We start from the raw sequence: 21,093 nt of genomic DNA, 5'->3' as shown, positions 1-21,093 counted from the left end.
CGAAGGGTTTGACTGCCTTCGACCTGCCAGGAACAGTACCTTTCCAGCAGTGAACTTTCCCAGAAAGGTTATACTCTTTTCTCAAAGGCTCTCTGGTCAGCGGATAGAACAAACTTGGGTATATAATTTTTTTTTTATGTATCCGAGTTTTGGGTTTTCTGTAATCGATATTTGGTTTAATGAACAGAAGAAAAACTTGTACTAACCTCAAACGATTTTCCTTGGTTAAATTTTTTTCTTTTTTCGATGATACACGAGGTACCACTTTGGCACACAAGATCACTGACAGGAATGTCAAACCTGTTTTGACACCAATGTAAGAATCTGCTTTACAAGAGACTGTACAGGTGAATTTACATGAATTACATCATATATGCCGGAAGTCTTAAATAAATAAATGGTTGTTCTACACCATCACTACTCACGCTGCTGCTTCACAAGCTTGACACTACTGTAGTACCGTTTGAGGTCTTTGATAGCTGCCTCTTCAATCTGGATTGCGCGGATGGAGGAAGGAGTGTCAGTCTCTGGTTTATACCAGCGGTTAGGGGTAGTTTCCTTTGACGTGTGACAGAGCCCAGTTTCCGAAGGGGAGCCAACCAAAAATCCTTGGCTCCGCATTTTTGGGATGTGAGATGTAAACTGCAACTGCTGTTTTCCCTGCGCCCATAGACCAGGACCATTCATGTCAACAAATGTTAATATCTATGGGACATCCATGACATGATGTATCATGAAACAAGCTATGTATGCAAAGATCCATGGATTGTGTGTGTGTGTGAGCATGAGCGCATGTGCATATATGTGCACATGGAATTATTTATGCAGAGATCCATGAGATGTTCAAGCATGTGCGTGTTTGCCAAACAGCCTCGATGCTACAGATTCCAACTTCTTAAGGCAATTCTTATGAAAATGTTCAATGCTTTTTCTAGAATAGCCATTTCTAACGAACACTAGATATCCTCATTAAAATTACTAGATGAAAGAAAATAGTTTACCTGTTGCAACTGGATGTCTCTGAGAGATTGCCTACATAAAACTGGCGAAGTACCCGCCACAGCCCAAGGTGGTGTGTTCTTCTCACACTCTGATGCAGCAGGTGAACGGGAAGATACAACAGCTATTGGACTTGAAGGTGACCCAGGAAAGAATGAATTTGGTTTAATTGGTCCACATCCACCTCTTCCGGCAGAAGATCCCTGGACAACATCCTTCACCTTAACACCTGGAAGGCTCGATGATATTTTCTGTTCCTCCTGAATATCACGGAGCAAAGCTAATCCTTGGCACAACTTGACGCCACCCCATGCTGGGTCCTCCACCTTCGGTGTTGGAGGCGTAGCAACTTCTTGTGGGGCATCGTCCAGGGCCCCAATCAAAAACATAGAGAGTGCTTCTTTCTTTCTCATCTTTCTAGTTGAGGCAGGCTTCAGAGTAGTAGGCTGTTTATCTCCATTGGAAGGACAAGAAAGCTCTTCATAGGCTGCGTTGTTGCCAGTTTCCTTGTATTCCACATCAACCTGTAAAAACTCTGTAGCTGATCAGGACAAAAACCAGCCCCTGAAATTTTAAAAGCAAGCATAATAATATCAAGCCTGAAAATATTCACATAAATGATGTTTTTTTTTCAATAATGAAGGAAACCACCGTGCAGGGCAGTTGGAGATGAATTCATTGCCTCAACTGTCCACCAATTGCCCCTTATAGATGTAAAACCTTCAGGTATCCTCCCACCCAATCCCAACCACAACATCTGCACCCCCCCCCCCCCCCAATGGAAAAACAATGGAATGCCCTTAAAAATTACCGTGCAAGGAAGTTGGAGATGGATTCATGGCCTCAACCGTCCCTTCACCAATTGCCCCTTATAGATGTAAAACCTTCGGGTATCCTCTCTCCCCCCCCCCCCCCCCCCCCCCCACCCACCACACACACACCGAATGCCCTTAAAAATCCAAAACAACAGACACTTCAAGTTCAAAAGATTAAGACGCAGAGCTTAGCAGGAAAAAAGGGGGAGGAAAATATATTACATTTTGGAAATTAACCAACTTAGGCAGCAAATTTAGATAACAAAGATGCTAAAAGGAATAAATACTTGATGAAATTTTTACAAGCGGAGCATCTTTTCTAGATCGACATCTCATTAATAAGAGAAAGATTGACCGTGAATACTGCAGTAAATGGTGAATTCAAGAATCATCATCCAATGAAGCATATTAACTTTCAGATTGAAAACAACAATAAAAATGGAATTTAGAGTTTCATACTCAACACAATAAAATTTAGAGTTTCATACTCAACACAATGAAATTAAAATCACAGATCAGATGAAGCTCCGTAATCTAACCTTTACTTCAGAAACAAGATTATCGACATCAGGGAACCCTTTGATTGAGTTTGGTTCAGTAGCAGATTCATGATCCTCACAAGGTCCCACAAAGTTGGGCATCTGCTTATTTTTTCGTTGATGTTTCTTGAATGACCCTCCTTTTTTGTTCCCCTTTCTGTCTGCCACAAGATATGATGGAGTTTTTGCTGCCTCTTCCTCAGGAGGCACACCTAGCTCAGCAAGCGCATCCTCAAGGGACTGACGAGTTTGAAGTTTTCCTATTTGCTGTTCATCAAGGGTTTGCCCATTTGCCTGCTTGAACTCGAGCATTTCTATCTGTTGCAACTTTTTTCTTATGGCTCTAATTTGTTTAGAGATGGCCTGATCCGCAGCACTTTTTGGTTGCAAAAAACCAACCCCTGCTCTCAGAACTCTATTCTTCATCGCAGAAGCCTGGTGGTTACGCAACCTTGGAGAACCACCGTCACTCTCCTCTTCACTGTTAAGAACAGCTGGAAATGTAGCAGTTGGTGTTGGAAGCCGACGGTAACTCCAAGGCTCAGAGGACCTCATGTCCAAAGACTTCTCTAGTTTTGCAAGAATTTCAGGTGATGTATTTGCAATAGTCGGTGCCAAGAGGGAAAAAATGAAGTTAAGGTTGTGGAGCGCAATATCCTGCATAACAGACCACAGTCACTTCAAATGAACAGAACAAAATGTAACATATCAACATGCTATTTCATTTCATAGTACTGCTGTAAAATTGTAAGAGTTGAATGTAAATAGTTGTATGACTTGCAAATGCTATGGGGTGACTTTTTTTCGTAAGTTCCATCTGAACTGTAATCACCAAAATGAATTGCAAGCTAAGTCACACGGACTCGGCTAAAAGGTCGACGCACCCGCGTCAACATGCCCCGACACGGGTGCGGCTTCAGACACGGGGCGGACATGGTCGTGTCGGACTCGGTCAATGCACCGGGGCCGAGTCCGTCCACATTTTGGATTCGGTCAACTTTGACCGAGTCTATTTTTGTCCATTTATTAAAATTAATTTGAACTCGGGTCGGGTCCGGGTCCGGATCCGGACCCGACCCAACCTAAATCCAAGACGGTATCACACTCACAAGCTTCTTTATGTTTTATATTTTGGTAAGTTTGTGTTGTTAATTCAATAGAATTATTTTTTTATTTTTGCTTTAAAATTTACAATCTTATTATTGTTATATATATATATATATATATATATATATATATATATATATATATATATAACTGTGTCCCCGTGTCCAAATTTTTTGAAATTGCTCCACACCCATGTCGCACATATACCCGTACCCGCACCCATGTGACATAGATTGCAAGTAAGGCTTGCATAAAAGAAAAGTGTAATACAACAGTTTCAATAGCTTGGAAAAAATGTACAGATTTGATCAACTTAAATCTGCAGCTTTTAAGCGAAGTCAAAATTCAAATAGAACCTAGATAGATAAAAATACGACCTATAGCCATATGAGACAACAAGGTACAGCATTGCTTCTAGATATAGCAACATAGAAAACCCCAGTTAGTCAATGCTGCATCTATTTGTTGACATCAACAAAATCAACCACATAGGAAGATGTATATCATTAGATTATGGTAGGGCCGATAATGGGCCAGCCTCATGCCAGAGGTCAAGCTTTCACAGCTTACAATGTTAGGGCCAGGCCTGGCTGATAAGATTTGTCTAAACTCTAACCCAAGTAAAATTGGTTAAATTTGAAGTATCATTCACCTTTGTTTTTCTTGGAATGAAAAAAGATCACTTTCTGTTTAACTAAATTAAAATCTAAATAAATCTACGAACCACGGGCATGAACAAGGCACAAAGCCCAAAAGTATCGTATAATGGACCAGTCAACTTTGATCAGAAACCCATATTGCAGTTTTTCTGGTTCTTGATTGTCACAGAGGCATGAACACAAATTATGAGACACAACAAGGACACCTTGTATGGATGGAAGTTTTTTTATAGGAAGCTCGGCATAGCTCCCATGGTATTTGAACCCAAAACCTTTTACCATCCAGCTATTTCATTAGACATTGTGAAATGGAAGATATGCAAAACAAGAAAACAAGGACAGGGTTACACAAACACAGACGTGTGCACATGCATGAACACACAATATCTGCAACCTAAAGCACAAAACAGTAGTCTTAAAAGCAGCGCAAATTCATGGATAACAATTTAAAGACTATTTATAAATCAAGAATATAATGTGCAGTATAATTTCAGGTTAGTTTCCCAACAACTTATACGAAAAGACAAAAAACAGAGTCACCAATATTACCTCACAGCGCTTCCACAACTCATCAGCTTCCACAGCATCTGCAATCTCAAGAAGCTGCATAGCATTCCTGGGTTCTACAAGGAACTCACATGCTGCCTTTTGGCATAATAATTTCAAACTTGGAAGTGATCGATTGAAATTATCCTTTTTTATAGGCAGAATAGAGCACGATTGAGAACTATTGAACATAAAGTCTTCATCAAACTCTTCCACTGCTTTATCAGCATTTGTTTGTTCAGCAACGTTAGTTGATTTTGGAGGATAAGGAGGATGATATAGAGCAGAAATAACCAGTAAGTGTGTTTCACCAACAGAAACTGATGTAGCATGCTTGATTCCATGCAAACGAGATGCTATAGGAGCTTCATTCTTGCATTTCTTCCCGTCCCATGTGTAAACATCCCCAGTGTTTGTCACAGCAGCGGTCCAGTACTTTCCAGCTGAAAGACTGATAAAATGTCTGCCACACATTGCGTAGAGCTGTACAAAACAGAACAAAGAACATTAAGAGATGCATTTCCTGATTTTAAGACATTAATGAACATGAAAGAAAACCAAAAGATGAACCATGAAGCACCCCTGACCTGCTGGCATCTTAGATCTGGATCAGACGAGATCCAGAAAAATAAAGCACCATCACTTGTAAGTGCTGTGCTATGAATCATTCCTGCTGCAACTGCCACCACATGGAGCCGCTCTGCTCGGTGGAATTTAAGAGTAGTAGATCCCTTCTTCTTTGTACTTCGCGAGATCATTACACGTCTTGGAGTTACGAGGCGGTTGCCCCAAGTGTATACCTATAATTAGGAACACTAACAAAGTTGGTGCAACCACTAAATATCAAATGTGATACAAGGAAAGATCAAATGTCTGAAAGCAGAAATGCACCAAAGGTTAAATAACTTAACTTGAGAACCATATATATATATATATATATATATAAAGACTTCTACTGGATTTAGCCAAAGTAGGATTAGTACCACACAGAAGCAATGGTTATAAATGTGACAACTCAGGCCAACATGGCTCCGACACAAATGGGACACCAACTGGACCACCTCAGGGAGGAATCAAATAATAGTCAGGTAACACAATCCAGGTTGCTTGCATTTATGTGCTTCCCAGCCCTAGAATGACTTGGAGAGTCGGGAAAAATTATGGAAACTGGAAAATTCCTAGCAGAGAAAAACTACTTAATCCTATTTGAAGCTCATGTAGATTTGCCTACCACATTTCATGGCAACTAAAGGTGGATAAAGTTCCAGCTCGGATCTTATTCCTCTGAACGAAAAAAAGACAATGTTTGCCATGCAATTGCTTAGAAAGAAACCATGCAAGTCATAATTTTACCTCTCCATCAGCACCTAACACAATTGTATGATACTTTGCTGCAGATACTGCAACAAACTGTTTGCCTTTTAAGTACTCAACCACACGGGGCACATAGTTTGAAGCTGATTTCGAGGTGCCATACCCAAGTTGGCCCTCCTTGTTGCTTCCCCATGTGAATATTTCTCCAGACTCAGATACGACTGCAGTGTGCTTGTTTGCAGCAGCAACCGCAATTATTTTGTTCCTTAGAGAACTAACACGGCGCGGTGTTGGTTGGGTATCCACTGAGGTATAGCCGAGTTGACCCTCTGCATGTGAAATTGAAATAACAATAACTAAAGCGGCACAATTGAGATAAAGAAGACATGGAGAAAATAAGAATAGTAAAAACCAAACTCCCACAGCTGGATGGGTATGCAGCAGAAAAACAAACTGCAACTGCTGCATGGACTTGAATATTAACCATGAGAAACCAGAATTTAAAAATATTTACACTTCAATATAAATGCAAGTGTGACATTACTAGTGGCTAAAAGCACATATTGTAAACCAGATAGACATTTAATTTTTACAGATCATAATACCTCGGTTGGATCCCCATGTATACACTTCCCCTCCCTCTGTTGCAACGACAGTATGATGTTTAGCTGCTGCCACAGCTTTAACACGACGAAAACCTAACCCACTATTCAATTTCTGTGGAGTGATAACTGCAGCTTGCCCACTATAAATCAAACAAAAGGGCATAGTTAGAAATTTATAAGCAGTTAAAAACAGCATATATTTTTAATACACTAAGTGCTACTGTTATGCAGGACTCCACCAGGATATAAGGTCTCACCCCTTACGATGGGGAGCTTCAAGTCAAGGGCACACATTTCTGTTATGAAGCTCCTAGGCGCTCAATCAGATTTTGAGAAATGAAATACATAAGGATTTGCTTAGGATTACACAGAAATGTGCGGGAGCATGTGTAATGAAACACTAGTGCAAAGAGCAATGTCACAAAGTGACTACAAGAAGTGCACAAGCATACAAACAAGAAGCCCCTAATGGGAAAAATACAATAAGCCACAAAGGGCTAATTGCCAAACACACAATATGATAGAGCTTAAAAATGTAAAGAATTTATGTATTGAAATGCTTTAGAAAGCATTAAAGAGAAGTAGGGGCAAAGGTCCCTAATTTATACATTTTATGGGACCAAGGGGGCTCTCATAGAGTCGTTGGGAGCCTCTTGCCCCCATACAAATTGAAAAAGACACAAGAAAGAAAAATAAATAAAAAAGACAAACAAGTCCCTAGTGGACAGGTCTATTTACATACTAAATAAAAAGACTAAATTACCACTAGTTGGCATTACAAAGGACATAGAGAAATATAAATATACATATGTATACACAATACATTTTAACAGTTTAAGAAAAAAACAATTTAGTGGCGGTTTTTGAACCACCGCTAAATGTGTGTTTTTCTGCCCAGAGCTTTAGTGGTGGCCAAGACCGCCACTAAAGCTCTAGAGCGCGCAGCAAAAAAAGCGACACAGCGTCACCGTTTGATCGTGCGCAATCAACAGCGATGCTTCGTCCAAACTATCTTCAAACACTTTAAGTGTTTGAAGTTACATGTTACTATATATATATATATATTAGTTAAAAGAGGTCGGGTAGACCTAGGAAGACATGGATGGAGGTGATAGGAAAGGATATGAATGCTTTGAACCTCACCGAGGACATGACATTGGATAGAAATGAATGGAGGAGAAGGATTCATGTGGAAGACCCATAATGATTTTCTTTGTTGGTTCATATCGCCGACCCCAATTGTTTTGGGATGAAGGCGTAGTTGTTGTTGTTGTTGTTATATATATATATATATATATATATATATATATATATATATATATATATATATATAAAAACTGAAATACCCATGAGGAGTATTTCAGTCATTTCACTTATGTAATAGATGTTAGTCCAATAGGGACTGACAACTTTTTTATTGTTCTTATTTTTTTATAGTTTTTAATATGACTATTGTAATATAGTTGTTTGAGTTGTTTCAACTAGCTGTTGGACCAGTCCCAAACGGCTATAAATCTAGCTGTTGGGGCTGGTCCAACAGCTAGTTGGGCCAGCCCCTTGTGTCTTGGAGTGCCTATTTAAAGGCACTCCCTCCTTTGTATTTCTTAATGCTTGTTGAAAGCATATTTGAATAAGAGACTATTTTTTTACTTGTGTTCTTGCTCTCTTTTGAGAGATTTATGTGTTAGCCCTTAGTGGCTCATTGTATTTGTCCCATAAGTGGCTTGTGTATTTGTTGATGTGTACACTTGTAGCCCTTTTGTGGCATTCTGTTTGTGCACTTGGTATTTCACTACAATGACCACATATTTTAACACCCGCCCCCTCGAAGTGGGGTTGAGATCATCAAAAGTTTGCTAAGAAGAAAAGAGAACCTAGTGGACGGTAAAACTTTGGTAAAAAAATCTGCAATATGGTATTTTGTAACATATGGAAGTTCAATAGTGCCCCCATAAAAAATCATCTCAAATATAATGACAGTCAATCTCAATGTGCTTTGTCCATTCGTGGAAATTATGGTTGCTGACAATGTAGATTGCACTTTTGTTATCGCAAAATAACTTCGAAAGAATAGAGATGATGACTCATATATCTTTGAGCAGACTTCTTAACCAAACAAGTTCAGTTGTAGTTGTGGTCATCGCCCTATACTCAGCTTTTGTGAAAGATAGAGACACCCTCTGTTGTTTCTTACATCTCTAAAAAATTAATGATTCTTCAAAGAAAACACAAAAAACTATAGTAGAAATATGATCCCCCAATCAGAGTTAGCATAAGCAATTAAATTGAGAGATAAAGAAGAAGATAAGAATAGTCCTTTTGTTATTGTTTTCTTTAAATATCTGATAATTCACATGACAACAACCCTATGAATGGTAGTAGGGGTATTTTGAAACTGAATTGCATTGTATACTAAATGAGCAATGTTTGTCTTGGTAATAGACAAACATGTTAGAGATCCAATTAATTAACGATAAAGAGTGTGATCTTCTAAAAGAGTTTCGTCATTGGCTCATTTTAGCATTTATTACTTCCGAAGTCTATGCCTTCTTTTCATCAGATAACCCAGACTTGACAATAATATCTTATGCAAAATTCATTTGAGAAAGAACATATCCTCTAAGAAAATATGCAACTTCAATTCCCAAAAAATATCTTAGAAATCCAAGGTCAAACATATCAAAATTATTTTTAAGAACATTTTCAATAGATTCAATGCCCCTTTCATCATTCCCAATGATGATCATATCATCAACATACACAGTAAGATAGTTATGTGGCCCCCTGCATTCTTAACAAAAAAATAGTAGTATCAGTATATCACAAAGTAAATCCACTATCAAGAAAAACTTTATTAAAACAGTCATACCAAGCTTTTGGAATTTGTTTAAGACCATAAATAACTTTATTAAGATTAAGAGTTTTTCCTTTTTTTATCTCAAGACTGTTAAATTGTAATTTATAAAACAATGTATTTTCTATATATATTTTATATATATATATATATATAAAAGAAGATACATATACATATATATATTTCATATATGTATATGTATTCATCTACTTGTATATATAAAATATATATTTCTTTATTGTATTGGCTGTAGGGGTATTTTAGTCATTTCTACATTTTACGCATATTAATGTTTTTGAATATGATTGTAATTCCTCCTTTTTATTTTTTTATTTTTGTAATTTTTTCATTTCTTATTTTTATTTTTTTTATATAATGTTTTTGTACACAGTCAGTGGCTGACTGTGTACAGTGTACAACAGTTAGCCATTGACTGTGTACACAGTTTTAAAAATATAGACGTTGGGCTGATTCCCAACGTCTCTAATAAGAGCTGTTGGGAATAGCCCAACGTCTCTTAAGTTTGCTTATAAATAAGGGCTATGTGAGCCCATTGTATGCACGTATTAGAGTAAGGAGTTGTATCCTTAAGCTTATAAATATTGTGCATTTATTGCACTTTCTTTGGTGTAAAGCTTATAAACACTGTGCATTTATTTTGTGTATTGAGTATTTGAAGTATCAAGTTATTTGAAAACTTGATTGTTTGCAAGGATTCTTCACAAAGACCCAGCAAAGGATCCATATAAACTTCTTCACAAAGATCTTAATTTAAAAAAGCATTCTTAACAACTAATTAGTAGATAGGCCATTGTTTGATAGATGCTAAGGCTATTAGAGTTCTTACATTAGTCATCCTAGCAACCGGGGCAAATGTTTTCCAATAATCAATTTCATATTCTTGCATATACCCCTTAGCAACTAACTTAGCTTTATATCTTTCTAATAACCCATCACTTTTAGTTTTTACTTTATAAATCCATCTACAACCAATAGCCTTCTTACCCAAAGGGAATAGTTACAATTTTTCAAGTGTTGGCTTTGTTGAGAGCTTCTAATTCTAAGTGCATGGCATCTACCCAATGTGAATATTGCTTAGCTTCTTTAAAGTTCGAAGGTTTATGATGGAAATAAATCATCGTTAGACAAGCTCTATAATTTGGGGAAAATGAATCATATGACACAATTTTTTTAGGTCTAATGCTCCTAGAGGATCGTTGAGGTAGAAATTCCTCAACTTGGTCATTTAAAGGGAGATTTTGTGAATACATGTCAAAGGCACTTTGATGTTCATTTCCCTCACGCCGAGTATACACATGAATATCATTAGGATTCTCACTAGGAGAATCATCTCTTTGATGAGAATGGTTATCACAAATAATTTTATTATCACAAATTGTATCATTAGATTTTTTAGAGTCATTTCTAGGTAACAAGTCAAATAAAAAAGAATAATCAATATCTTCCTTGGGTTTTTTTATGTTCAAATCCATTTTCTTCTTCAAGAAAATTCATATTTCTTGAAACATAAAGCTTATTATTTCTAACATCATAACACCTATATCCTTTTTTATTTTTACCATAGCCAATAAAAGCACGTTCAAGAGCTTTTGGTGAGAGTTTATCTTATCCTTAAAAAAGAACAAAACATTTGCAACAAAATATTATTAATTTTTTGAAATCTGTAGTTATTTTAAATAATTTTTCAAAGGGAGAAACATTTTTTAAAGATGAGGATGTCATCCTATTTATAAGATATATTGCGGAAAGAGCGGTTTCGGCCAAAAAATCCTTTGATCCATTTTTAGAAATGAAAAGAGTTATTGTGGTTTCAATAAGATGCTTATGCTTTCTTTCGGCAAAACCATTTTGTTGAGAAGTTTTGGAACAAGATCATTGATGAATAATGTTATTTTGTTTAAGATAATTTTGAAATTCTTTTAACTCCGAAATCGGATCTAAAGATAGCTATATTATTTTAAAATTAATTTTGAATAAGGATATGAAATTCTTTGAAAATAGAAAAAACATCAAATTTATTTTTAAGGAACTAAACCCAAGTGTATCTAGTGAAATCATCAATAAAAATAGCATAATATAAATATCCTCCTTTATACATGACGGGTGTCGGTCCCCATACATCTGAATACTAGCTCAAAGGGTCTTTTCGAAATGAAGTTGCTATGTTGAAAAGGAAGATAACACATTTTTCCAAGGCTACAATCATTACATATAAATTCCTTTTTATTACAAAATTTCTCAAAAAGAGGAAAAATATGCATCTTAGAGAGACTAGGATGACCAAGCCTTTTGTGTAAAGTGGCAACATCCTTAGTTTGAACATTATTGCAAAAAAACTTAGACGGTAATGACAAAAAAATCATATAATATATGTCTCCTCTTCTATGGCCTTGCCCAATTCGCTTCCCGAACCGGAGATCCTACACATAGCAATTTGAAGATAAAAAAGACAACCGAAATCAAATATTTGAAAAATAAAAAAAAATATTTAAGTTTTGAAATAATTCTAATTTTTAAAGCACAATTTTTTTTTCATTGCTCAAAATTGTTTCAAGAGTTCCTATCCTTTTAATATCCAAGGATATATCATCGGTTGTAGAAACAAAAGATTTAAAAGAGTTAGTGTTTTGTTCGGATAAAAGAGATGCATTTGGTATCATATGAAAGGAAGCACCCAAATCAAGAATCCAAGAAAACATACCGGGAGTTGACAGAACTGCGGCATTGAAAGTAGAAGGTGTGGAAGAGTTGTTTCTCGTAAATTATTGAAATGCTTTCATAAGTTGAGCAATGGAGTCATTGATGTCTCCAACCCTTTTTTGATATTCATTCAAGTTGCTTGAGTTATCTCCAATGAAAGCCACTTTTCTCTTAAGCTTAGGACAATCGAGTCTAAGATGTCTGGGTTTATTACAATGATGTCACACGATTTTTCTTCCACTATCATTGTTGTTATAGTTATTTTTTCAAAAATGAGGAGGTTTATATGTCCTCATATTATTGCCCGGTTTAGATACTGCATGCACTTCATCAATATCTTTTTTAAGAGCCAAGTGAGTTTCTTCTTACCATAGATCGGCAAGAATTTCACTACGAAGAGTTGAAGCCCTATGAAGTAAGGATCCTCTTAGTTGTTCAAATTCGGGCTTAAGCTCATGAATGAATTTAAAAAAATTCTCTCTACATTTGCTCATGCCTCATGGCAATAGCACTTCTCATTGAGGTTTACAAAGAGCAAGTTCATCTCATAGAGAGGATAAAATACTATAATAATTTCTAATACTCATATCTCCTTGCTTGGTTGCTCACTTTTTCTCGCAAAAAAAAATGCTTAGCAAGGTCTCTTTGAGTATACATATCTTTCATGAAGAACCATGCTTCCTTTACCTTCTTGAATTTGACTAGATTAGCACAAATTTTGAGATCCACATTATTCATGAACCATGCCAATATTTTAGCATGATTATTTTCCCAATATTTAACTTTGGATTGGTATTCTTCAATGGCACTGACTTTTTCTTCATCATTCAAGGTTTTTTCTTCATTTTCTTCATTTTTTGTAAGCTTTAGTTGAAGCTCAGTAATCGTGCCACATGCATATCCCCAAAGTTTCTTACCTTTGAGATTGTTTTCCATAGCGGTCATCCACATTCTATAATTGGTCCTATTCAATTTGAATGAGATTAATCTTTGCATCCTTATCGACCATTATGGAAGGAAAGGACAAGTGTGCAAAGCACATACACACGAAAAAACAACATAAGAGAGAGTCCCAAGAATGCTCAAGCATCTATGGGCTTTGATACCATGTAATGAAACACTAGTGCAAAGAGCAATGTCACAAAGTGACTAAAGAAGTGCCCAAGCATACAAACAAGAAGCCACTAATAGGCAAAATACAATAAGCCACAAAGGGCTAAGTGACAAACACACACAATATAAGAGAGAGAGAGCTTAAAAATATAAAGAATTTATGTATTAAAATGATTTAGAAAGCATTAAAGAGAAGTAGGGGCCAAAGGCCCCTATTTATACATTTTATGGGGCCAAAGGGGCTCCCATAGAGTCATTGGGAGCTCCCCAACTGTCACATTTGTGACCGTGGTCACATTTGTAACCATTGGGGAGGGTCCCAACGACTCTATGAGGTTGACCCTCTTGCCCCTATACAAATTGAAAAAGACAAAAGAAAGAAAAATAAAGAAAAAAGACAAACAAGTCCCCAGTGGACATGTCTATTTACATAATAAACAAAAAGACTAAATTGCCCTTAGTGGGCATCACAAAGGATATATATATATATATATATATATATATATATAATCACATATTTTAACAACATGATTGAAAAAGACAAAAGAAAGAAAAATAAAAAAAGACAAACAAGTCCCTAGTGGACATGTCCATTTACATACTAAACAAAAAAGACTAAATTGCCCCTAATGGGCATTACAAAGGACATAGAGAAATATAAATATATACATATGTGATAACCACATATTTTAACAGCATGCACACATGGACACAGCATACACATCTATTCATATGGATACAGTTTTTCTCTTTTCCCATAAAACTAACAGAAAAGAAATCTCATTAAAAAGAAGAGGAAGAAAATAAGAAAAAGGATAGCAAGTTGCCACCCTAACATTGCAACCAAACAGCAAAGAATAGCACAAATGGATGTTAAGGGACAACTTGATATTACACATGGATACATGCATAATGTCGGATGCAGGTATTTTACAAAATTCTAGTAAGAATAGAACATGCATGGATATGGTAAAGAAGAACGCAAAAAATGAGAACAAATATAGGCACATAAGCATGCAGGTGTGTGCACACAGGCACACATTTGGATATGGACAGTGTAAATGACCAATTTCCATGACACTAAGTACATGATTCAGAGACTTTTTTCCTTAAAAAAATTATTTAAAGAAATTTGAAGCAATATACCTGTGAATATCAAAGTCAGGATGACCAAGGCGACCACCCCTTCCAAATCCCCAAGTATACAATTCTCCACTAGCACCAATAGCTACGCTATGAAACTTTGCTGCAGCAACAATCTTGATATGAGTACCTTGTAGTGCTTCGACTTTACAAGGTAGCCTTTGTATATCTGTGTTTCCAGTTCCAAGCTGATAATTTGCACCATTTCCCCAACTAAACACTTCCGTTACAGCTATAAGTGACAGAAGATGAATAACATCACTAACAAACGACAGCAACTCAAAAAAAAAAAACAAGCAAGGTAGACCCACTAGTGCTTAACATGCTGCAGAATTTTATCAATGCGCATAAAATAAAAGCTGATAGAGCTCATCACATCTTCAAAGTGTCAATCAACAGCGATGTACCTGAACCATCTCGAGCTCCAACAGCCTGGTATACTGGCCCACAAAGAAGATCAACAGGGGTGCGAGACTTGGAGTCCTCCAATGCAAGGGATGCACCTGACTTAAGAAGAACTCCAGCCACAGCAAGATGGCCAAAGTGGAGAGCTCTGTGTAAGCTAGTCCATCCTGATTCTCCATCCTGCAAGGAAATCAAACAATATTCCAGGCTGCTAAGATATTGGTTATCAACAAATAATTAAGAAAACTGGTGGGGATAAAACTGCATAAAAGAATCACAAGAACAATGTTTAACTTCAAACCTGAGCATGCCGAACTTAAAAAAGTACCATCCAGAGATTTTGTTGTTTTTGAATTGAGTAAAGCAGTAACAAACCGGTGCAAATATAACTTAAATACCATCATGAGATTATGTTGTTCAGAAATACAATAAAGCAGTAAGAAACAGCTTATATAATGACCAAGAAGTATATATCATTAAATACAAACTAGCTCAGAGGATAAGAAAAGTAGAATCCTTGGCAGCCTATCAACTCCAGCAAGGTGGCCAGGACATCAATATTTTCTGTGCTGAGTTCATGGATATGGTGGAAGATATGCCTCTGCCCATCAAAACTATTCTTCATTCCCAAACTGATTGTCAGATCAAAATATTTTAAAACAAAATGTGTCACCCTTTTTTGGGAACAATTATTAACAATTTGGCATCATATGAAAACAAATGAAACTTTATCCCATTGCAAGTGCTCAGGCAAAAAAGGAAAGAAGATAGCAGCATTTCATTACATCTGAACTGATGAAAAGGCAGGAAATTGAACAAATAGATTTGAATGGAAAACCAAAAACACAGAAAAAAGTTTGCATTGTATACTAAGACATCTGGAAATTAGAAAAAACTTCTACATAAGTAATAACCACATGGAGTCCACCCCCCCCTGCCTTTGTGCTAGAAACTGAAACAATATTTACCCAGATATTTATACAACAAGGCCGACATATATAACTTAAAAAGAGTTACTGAAAGCATGGGTAAGAACAGACCCTTGCATCGGGATCCGCACCAGCAGCAAGCAGCCTTTTCACAATAGGTACATGATTTCTCCAGGTTGCAATGTGAAGAGCAGTGAGGCCAAATATGTTCCTCGCATCAATATTTCCACCATTCCTTTTTAATTGTGTCAAAGCAAAATCAAGTTCTGATAAAGATCCTTCATGAGCAATAGTCCATATATCACTTCTACAGTTACTTGTAGAAGTTTTCCGACCCTGTACTTTCTTTGTAACACTTGAACAGGACGAACCCTCCGTCAACATATTAAGCTAGAACAAAATATCAACTATGAAATGCACAACCAATGGTTTCAAGAGCCAGAACTCAACACATGATGAATATCATCCGCACTATCACTATAATCCACTCTGGCTCTTGAATAATTTTTCTATACTAAGCCATATTCTAACTTTAATCCTCCATCTTTACCAAAAAACAAAGATTCTCAAATACTTTCTAAATCCCTGAAACCCAAGTACCAAATCACCCATCATCATCCACATCTTGGGCGTGAAAACAAACCGATAATAAAAGTGATTTCAAAACTCCAACATTATCAGAAAATGGTTTCATGGTAGGATAAAGTAAACGATGCCTCTGGCATAGAAGAAAGTAGGTTTTGCAAGAAAATCTACAAAAACTAGAGGAAAAATGTGTATCAATTGAATTGAAAACAACACCAAAAACATCATTAATCTATGAAAAGCAAAAGCATGTATGCTAAATCTCAGATCCGTGAAAGAGCAATCTAGAGGGTCATGCACAGAACAATGGATACATATACAAGCATGAATATGTGCACATATTCATGACACAGAATTTCATTTGTGATAATTAATTTGCTACAGAAGAAAGCATATAGCCAGCAAAGTGCTTACTTGTACCATTAAATTTACATGGATAATTTAATTAGTACAAATGGGCAATTGATAACAGCAAATTTGCCAAGAAACACTGATGTAATGACATGGAAAAAACATAAAAAGATGTCCAGTTGTCTAACGAAAACTAGGATACAAAACTTAGCAGATTGTCAGTACATACAAACGTTCAAAATTTTTCTTTTAAATAAAAAAATATACAAGTGTTCATTGACATAAATTTGTTACGTGGGTGCAGCAGACCGGCAGTGTTCATCTGATCAAATCTCTGCATTATTCAGATGGATACGTAAGTCAAATAATGCATTTCAAAACAACTCATCATTAGGCAATGAGAGATCACTTTGGGACTAATGCCAACTAACTAAACAGGATCTAGAGGAAAGTGTCATGGTTCCGCATCCACCAATCTTCTTATTGGTGGTATTACACTTCGTTAAAGGGATGGTGATATCCCATATACTTGCAATATTTGTTGTAACACTTTGATCTGAGACCTTGAGAGTCCAAGTTTGGTTGGTATTACTTTCCAGAGAGAAAGCATACAGAGTTCACACAGAAAAAACATGGTTAAATTTTTTTTTTTAATAGACACAATTTCTTTGACAAAATTTATTATTCATAACATATGAAAATAATGATTACATGAGTGTTCAATAACAGAAAAATAAAACTAACAGTATATTGTGTTGCTGAGTCGAAATAGCTTATCACGTCATGACTACGCTAGTATGCTTAGAACCTACAGTTGTAATTATATAGGGGTGAGTCTACAACTCAGTAAAGAATATTTATAAGTAATAAATGACTTTAAATTACAACTATAGTAAGCTCTAAGCCCCTAATTTGAGTTTGGTTTTCGACACACCACACAATGTTTATACATTTTAAAATTTTCTCTTAACTCTCAATCTAATACTCACTCGCAACATAATATAATATTAGATCCGCTATACCGGTCATAGCCGTCTATGAGCATAGCAACTCGTGTAAAATATTTTAATTCTACATTGTTGGTCAAACTATGAACCATACGCTCCCAGTGATCCTCTAATCACCAGACACTACAATGAAATAACAAGGAGGACTCCACCGGTAGCTAGTTGAAAGGTTAGGCTCAAACTCAGCATGGTGCATGCTACATCCTAACCATAAATGATTTTCAACTATCTATGGTTGTCTAGAGTCTCAGATACTATGTGAATGTAAAACTTTAAGTCATACTTTAAGTTCATTACTTTGACCTTACTCTCAAGCTTGGGTCTCACTCGTTCTCCCACGAGTGTCATCGTGAAATAATCATGAAGAGTCTCATTTTCAATCTCAAAATAACATTAGGGTTCACACTTTATATCATATTAAGCATGCAACGAAGTATAGTCTCTACATCGTTAAATCATCGGCGACCCACTCTCCATGGTGGTTGCATTTTAACCACGAATCAGGTAGTCATTTTCACAGATCGCCACTTTCGAGATTTAAGGAGTTAAGCATGCTAATCTTAATTTAAATTCAAACAACATAACTAAATTTAAGGGACTTAAGTCTAATCAGAATCTCATCACAATGCATATTATTCAAAGATTATAACATAGATATGCTATCATAAGATAATATTTATTTCTAATATGCATGATATATCACTACTAGCATGTGCATATAATCATCTCATTGCAATTAACTCATGCATGGTCATTCTATGCATATCATGTTTACACTCAAGAGTTACCTTTCTAAACATGTTAATATACAACAACAATGATAACATGCAACGCAATATGATTTATTCACAATTAACATTACTTATAATATCCCTTACCTCGAATGTGAATGTTGCACTCTGGTCACAATCGAGTCTTAAGTAGCTCTAACAATAGAATCTGATCATCACACAAGCATGTTCACATTAATACACACACATTATTTATATTTTGACAAAATTACCAAAATACCCCTCCCTACCATACCTCAATTTTTGTATATCTGGTTTGGTGAGACCTATAGGACAAGAAGATTTCTCCTTGCGATACGAATCCAACGCACCAAACCTTATATTCTAAGTTCGGAGTGCAAAGTTATACATATTTTATTTAATTAGATATTGGGTACACACAAAGGTAATTTGGTCGTTTCAACTTTGTGATTTGACTCGACTCATTCTAGGTCAAACATATTCAGTCTGAGTTTAGAATACTAGGTTTACTGAACCTAGTCCCGACCCAACTAGGTTTAGGTTCAAACTCAATTGAATTCTCAAAAAAAATCATAACGGATCTGCATACTAACAAATATGGATCCATATTCAGTTTGTTATAACTGGACTGAACTCAACTGTTCTAACTGAGTTCTGTTTTGTCTATCAGAGACAGATTGGACTAGTTCAGTCCCAGTTAAGAATAAACCAAACTAGATCCAGTTCAGTTCCAACTAAATTACAAACTGGATTCAAAACTACCAAACTAGATCTAGACCAAGTTCTGATTTAGATCCAAAATTGATCCATCTAACTATGGATTGGATCCAAATCTAACTAATAAGTTGAATCCAAAACTGATCTGAATAGTCTCAAATTACATAAAGATCGAGTTCTGATATGAATCCAGTATTGTTTCATCTAACCCCATACTAGATCCAGAAACAAATTTGTCTGGATCCGGTTCAACTTGGGTCGGTCCAGGTCAACTCGATCGAACTGGATCCAGATTCGATCTGATCCAGTTCAAACCAAACCCAAACATGAAACTGAGACCTTGTCTGACCCAACTCGGTCCGATTCGATCAACCCATTCGGGTTCAAAACTGACCGAGTCAGTCTTGGTTAGACCCGACCCAGTCTGAGTTCACAGCCAGACTAGTTCGGTCAGCTTTTTCTTTCTTCTGGTTCGGTCTGGGTGGCACCCATATAGACCCATGACCCAACAAACCTAACTCGATTCTGCCGACTCCTGGGTAGGGATTTAAGGCCAAAGTGTCACAGCCCCTTCCCGACCTCCCTCCTCACAACATAGGTAGGCAACCTTGGGTCTCTCTCTCTCTGCAATGATGCCGGCAGCCATGGCTGTCGGTTTTTTTTTTAATATGGCCAGCCTTCCAAAACGAAACAGAAAGGGGAGAGAAGGGCGTACCTGTCAGCGGTTCCTCTCAAAGGCGTGTTCCGATAACCTTCTTCCACTCTCTCTGTCGCTCTCTCGAGTTCTATCTCTCTCTTACTCTCTGCAACTCTCTCTCTTGGTCCCATCGTCTCGTGGCACGGTGGGTGAGGATAAACCTCACCCTCTCACCCATCCCCTTCCCACGACGAGTGGGGGAACCGTCTTCCCCATTCGATGAGCCCCCCCCCCTGCTTTTCTTTTAGGGTGGGTTTTACATTTGCACTCTAAATAATTGATGATCCCTCTGTATGATTATAATGAATTTCTCCATTTGAAAGAATTTGGGGAAAAAAAACTGCTTGTACCAAACCAACAATCCAATTAAGCAAATCATTCGATTAGACCTTAAAGAGCATATCACCTCCCTCAAACCTACTGAACACCAACAAACAAACTAGAAACATATCCATGATTCTATTCGAAAAATCAGATCATGATAACTACATACCACAAACAGAAACCAATAAAACTTAATTAGAAAAGCGCTACCTAAATCAGCAATTCGTCTAAAAACAACAACTCAAAAAAATCTACTGCGAATCAATAAACCCCGCATTTGTTAACCAAAAAGAAACCAAAAAAAGAAGAATAACAAGAAAACAATTGAAAACAATTATTTTCGGCGCCCCCATCCAACTGACGCAAACACAACCGGAAGAATCTTTCAAACCCCAATACTCTTCTCAAAAAAACAACGAAGAAAGACACCATAACCAACAAATTGATGCGGAAAAAACTGATCAAAATATCCCAAGAAAAGCTGAAAACGGCAACAGAGAACAATTACAATCGATCCAACCTCTAAAATGAGAAAGAAAAACTCACCTTAGACGAAGATTTGAGTACCAAATATCACAGATATTCAGGAAGTGACGTTATTAAGGAGAAGAAAGAAGGCGAGAGAGACAGAGAGGAAAGAGGAGGAGAAGAAGATGGGGAAAAAAATGAGAAGTTGGTTGCCCGTTTTAAAGGGTTGCTTGGGGAACGCATTTGGTGGTGGGTTTCTCCCTTCCATTTTACTACACAGAATAATTGTGGAGGGAAGGGAGAATTGATGCCGTAGAATATACCAATCGAGAGTACACGATTCTCTCTCTCTCTCTCTCTCTGGTAACTTCTGTAATTACCACGGTCGGTGAAACGGTGAAAAAGATGAGTCGGTGTCACGAATCGGGTGTTTCTACCCGGAC

The 21,093-nt window shown here is 36.8% G+C and overlaps 1 protein-coding gene across 2 annotated transcripts; it reads right to left on the bottom strand.

Annotated features, from left to right (window-relative positions):
- Positions 1 to 295: 295 nt before the first annotated feature.
- LOC149831741 (uncharacterized) lies at positions 296 to 20,833 on the bottom strand. 2 transcript variants are annotated; one of them, XM_090014093.1, is made up of 11 exons: positions 20,729 to 20,833; positions 15,861 to 16,139; positions 14,823 to 15,000; positions 14,419 to 14,647; positions 6,585 to 6,724; positions 6,019 to 6,308; positions 5,253 to 5,465; positions 4,669 to 5,148; positions 2,354 to 3,010; positions 1,002 to 1,523; positions 296 to 660 (listed from the first exon to the last, which is right to left on the bottom strand). In XM_090014093.1, exons 2-11 carry the CDS (start codon positions 16,131 to 16,133, stop codon positions 418 to 420), a joined length of 3,225 nt encoding a protein of 1,074 aa, XP_089870219.1. In that variant the 5' UTR covers positions 16,134 to 16,139; positions 20,729 to 20,833; the 3' UTR covers positions 296 to 417. The 2 variants fall into 2 exon arrangements, with proteins under 2 accessions (XP_089870219.1, XP_089870218.1); XM_090014092.1 differs by lacking the exon at positions 20,729 to 20,833 and adding an exon at positions 18,571 to 18,705.
- Positions 20,834 to 21,093: the final 260 nt, after the last annotated feature.

The sequence above is a fragment of the Nuphar pumila genome, chromosome 7, assembly GCF_984573655.1.
Source record: "Nuphar pumila chromosome 7, dmNupPumi1.hap1.1, whole genome shotgun sequence".
Lineage (NCBI taxonomy): Eukaryota > Viridiplantae > Streptophyta > Magnoliopsida > Nymphaeales > Nymphaeaceae > Nuphar > Nuphar pumila.
The sequence above is the reverse complement of the archived record's forward strand: the minus strand, read 5'-3'. Positions and strand labels throughout refer to the sequence as shown.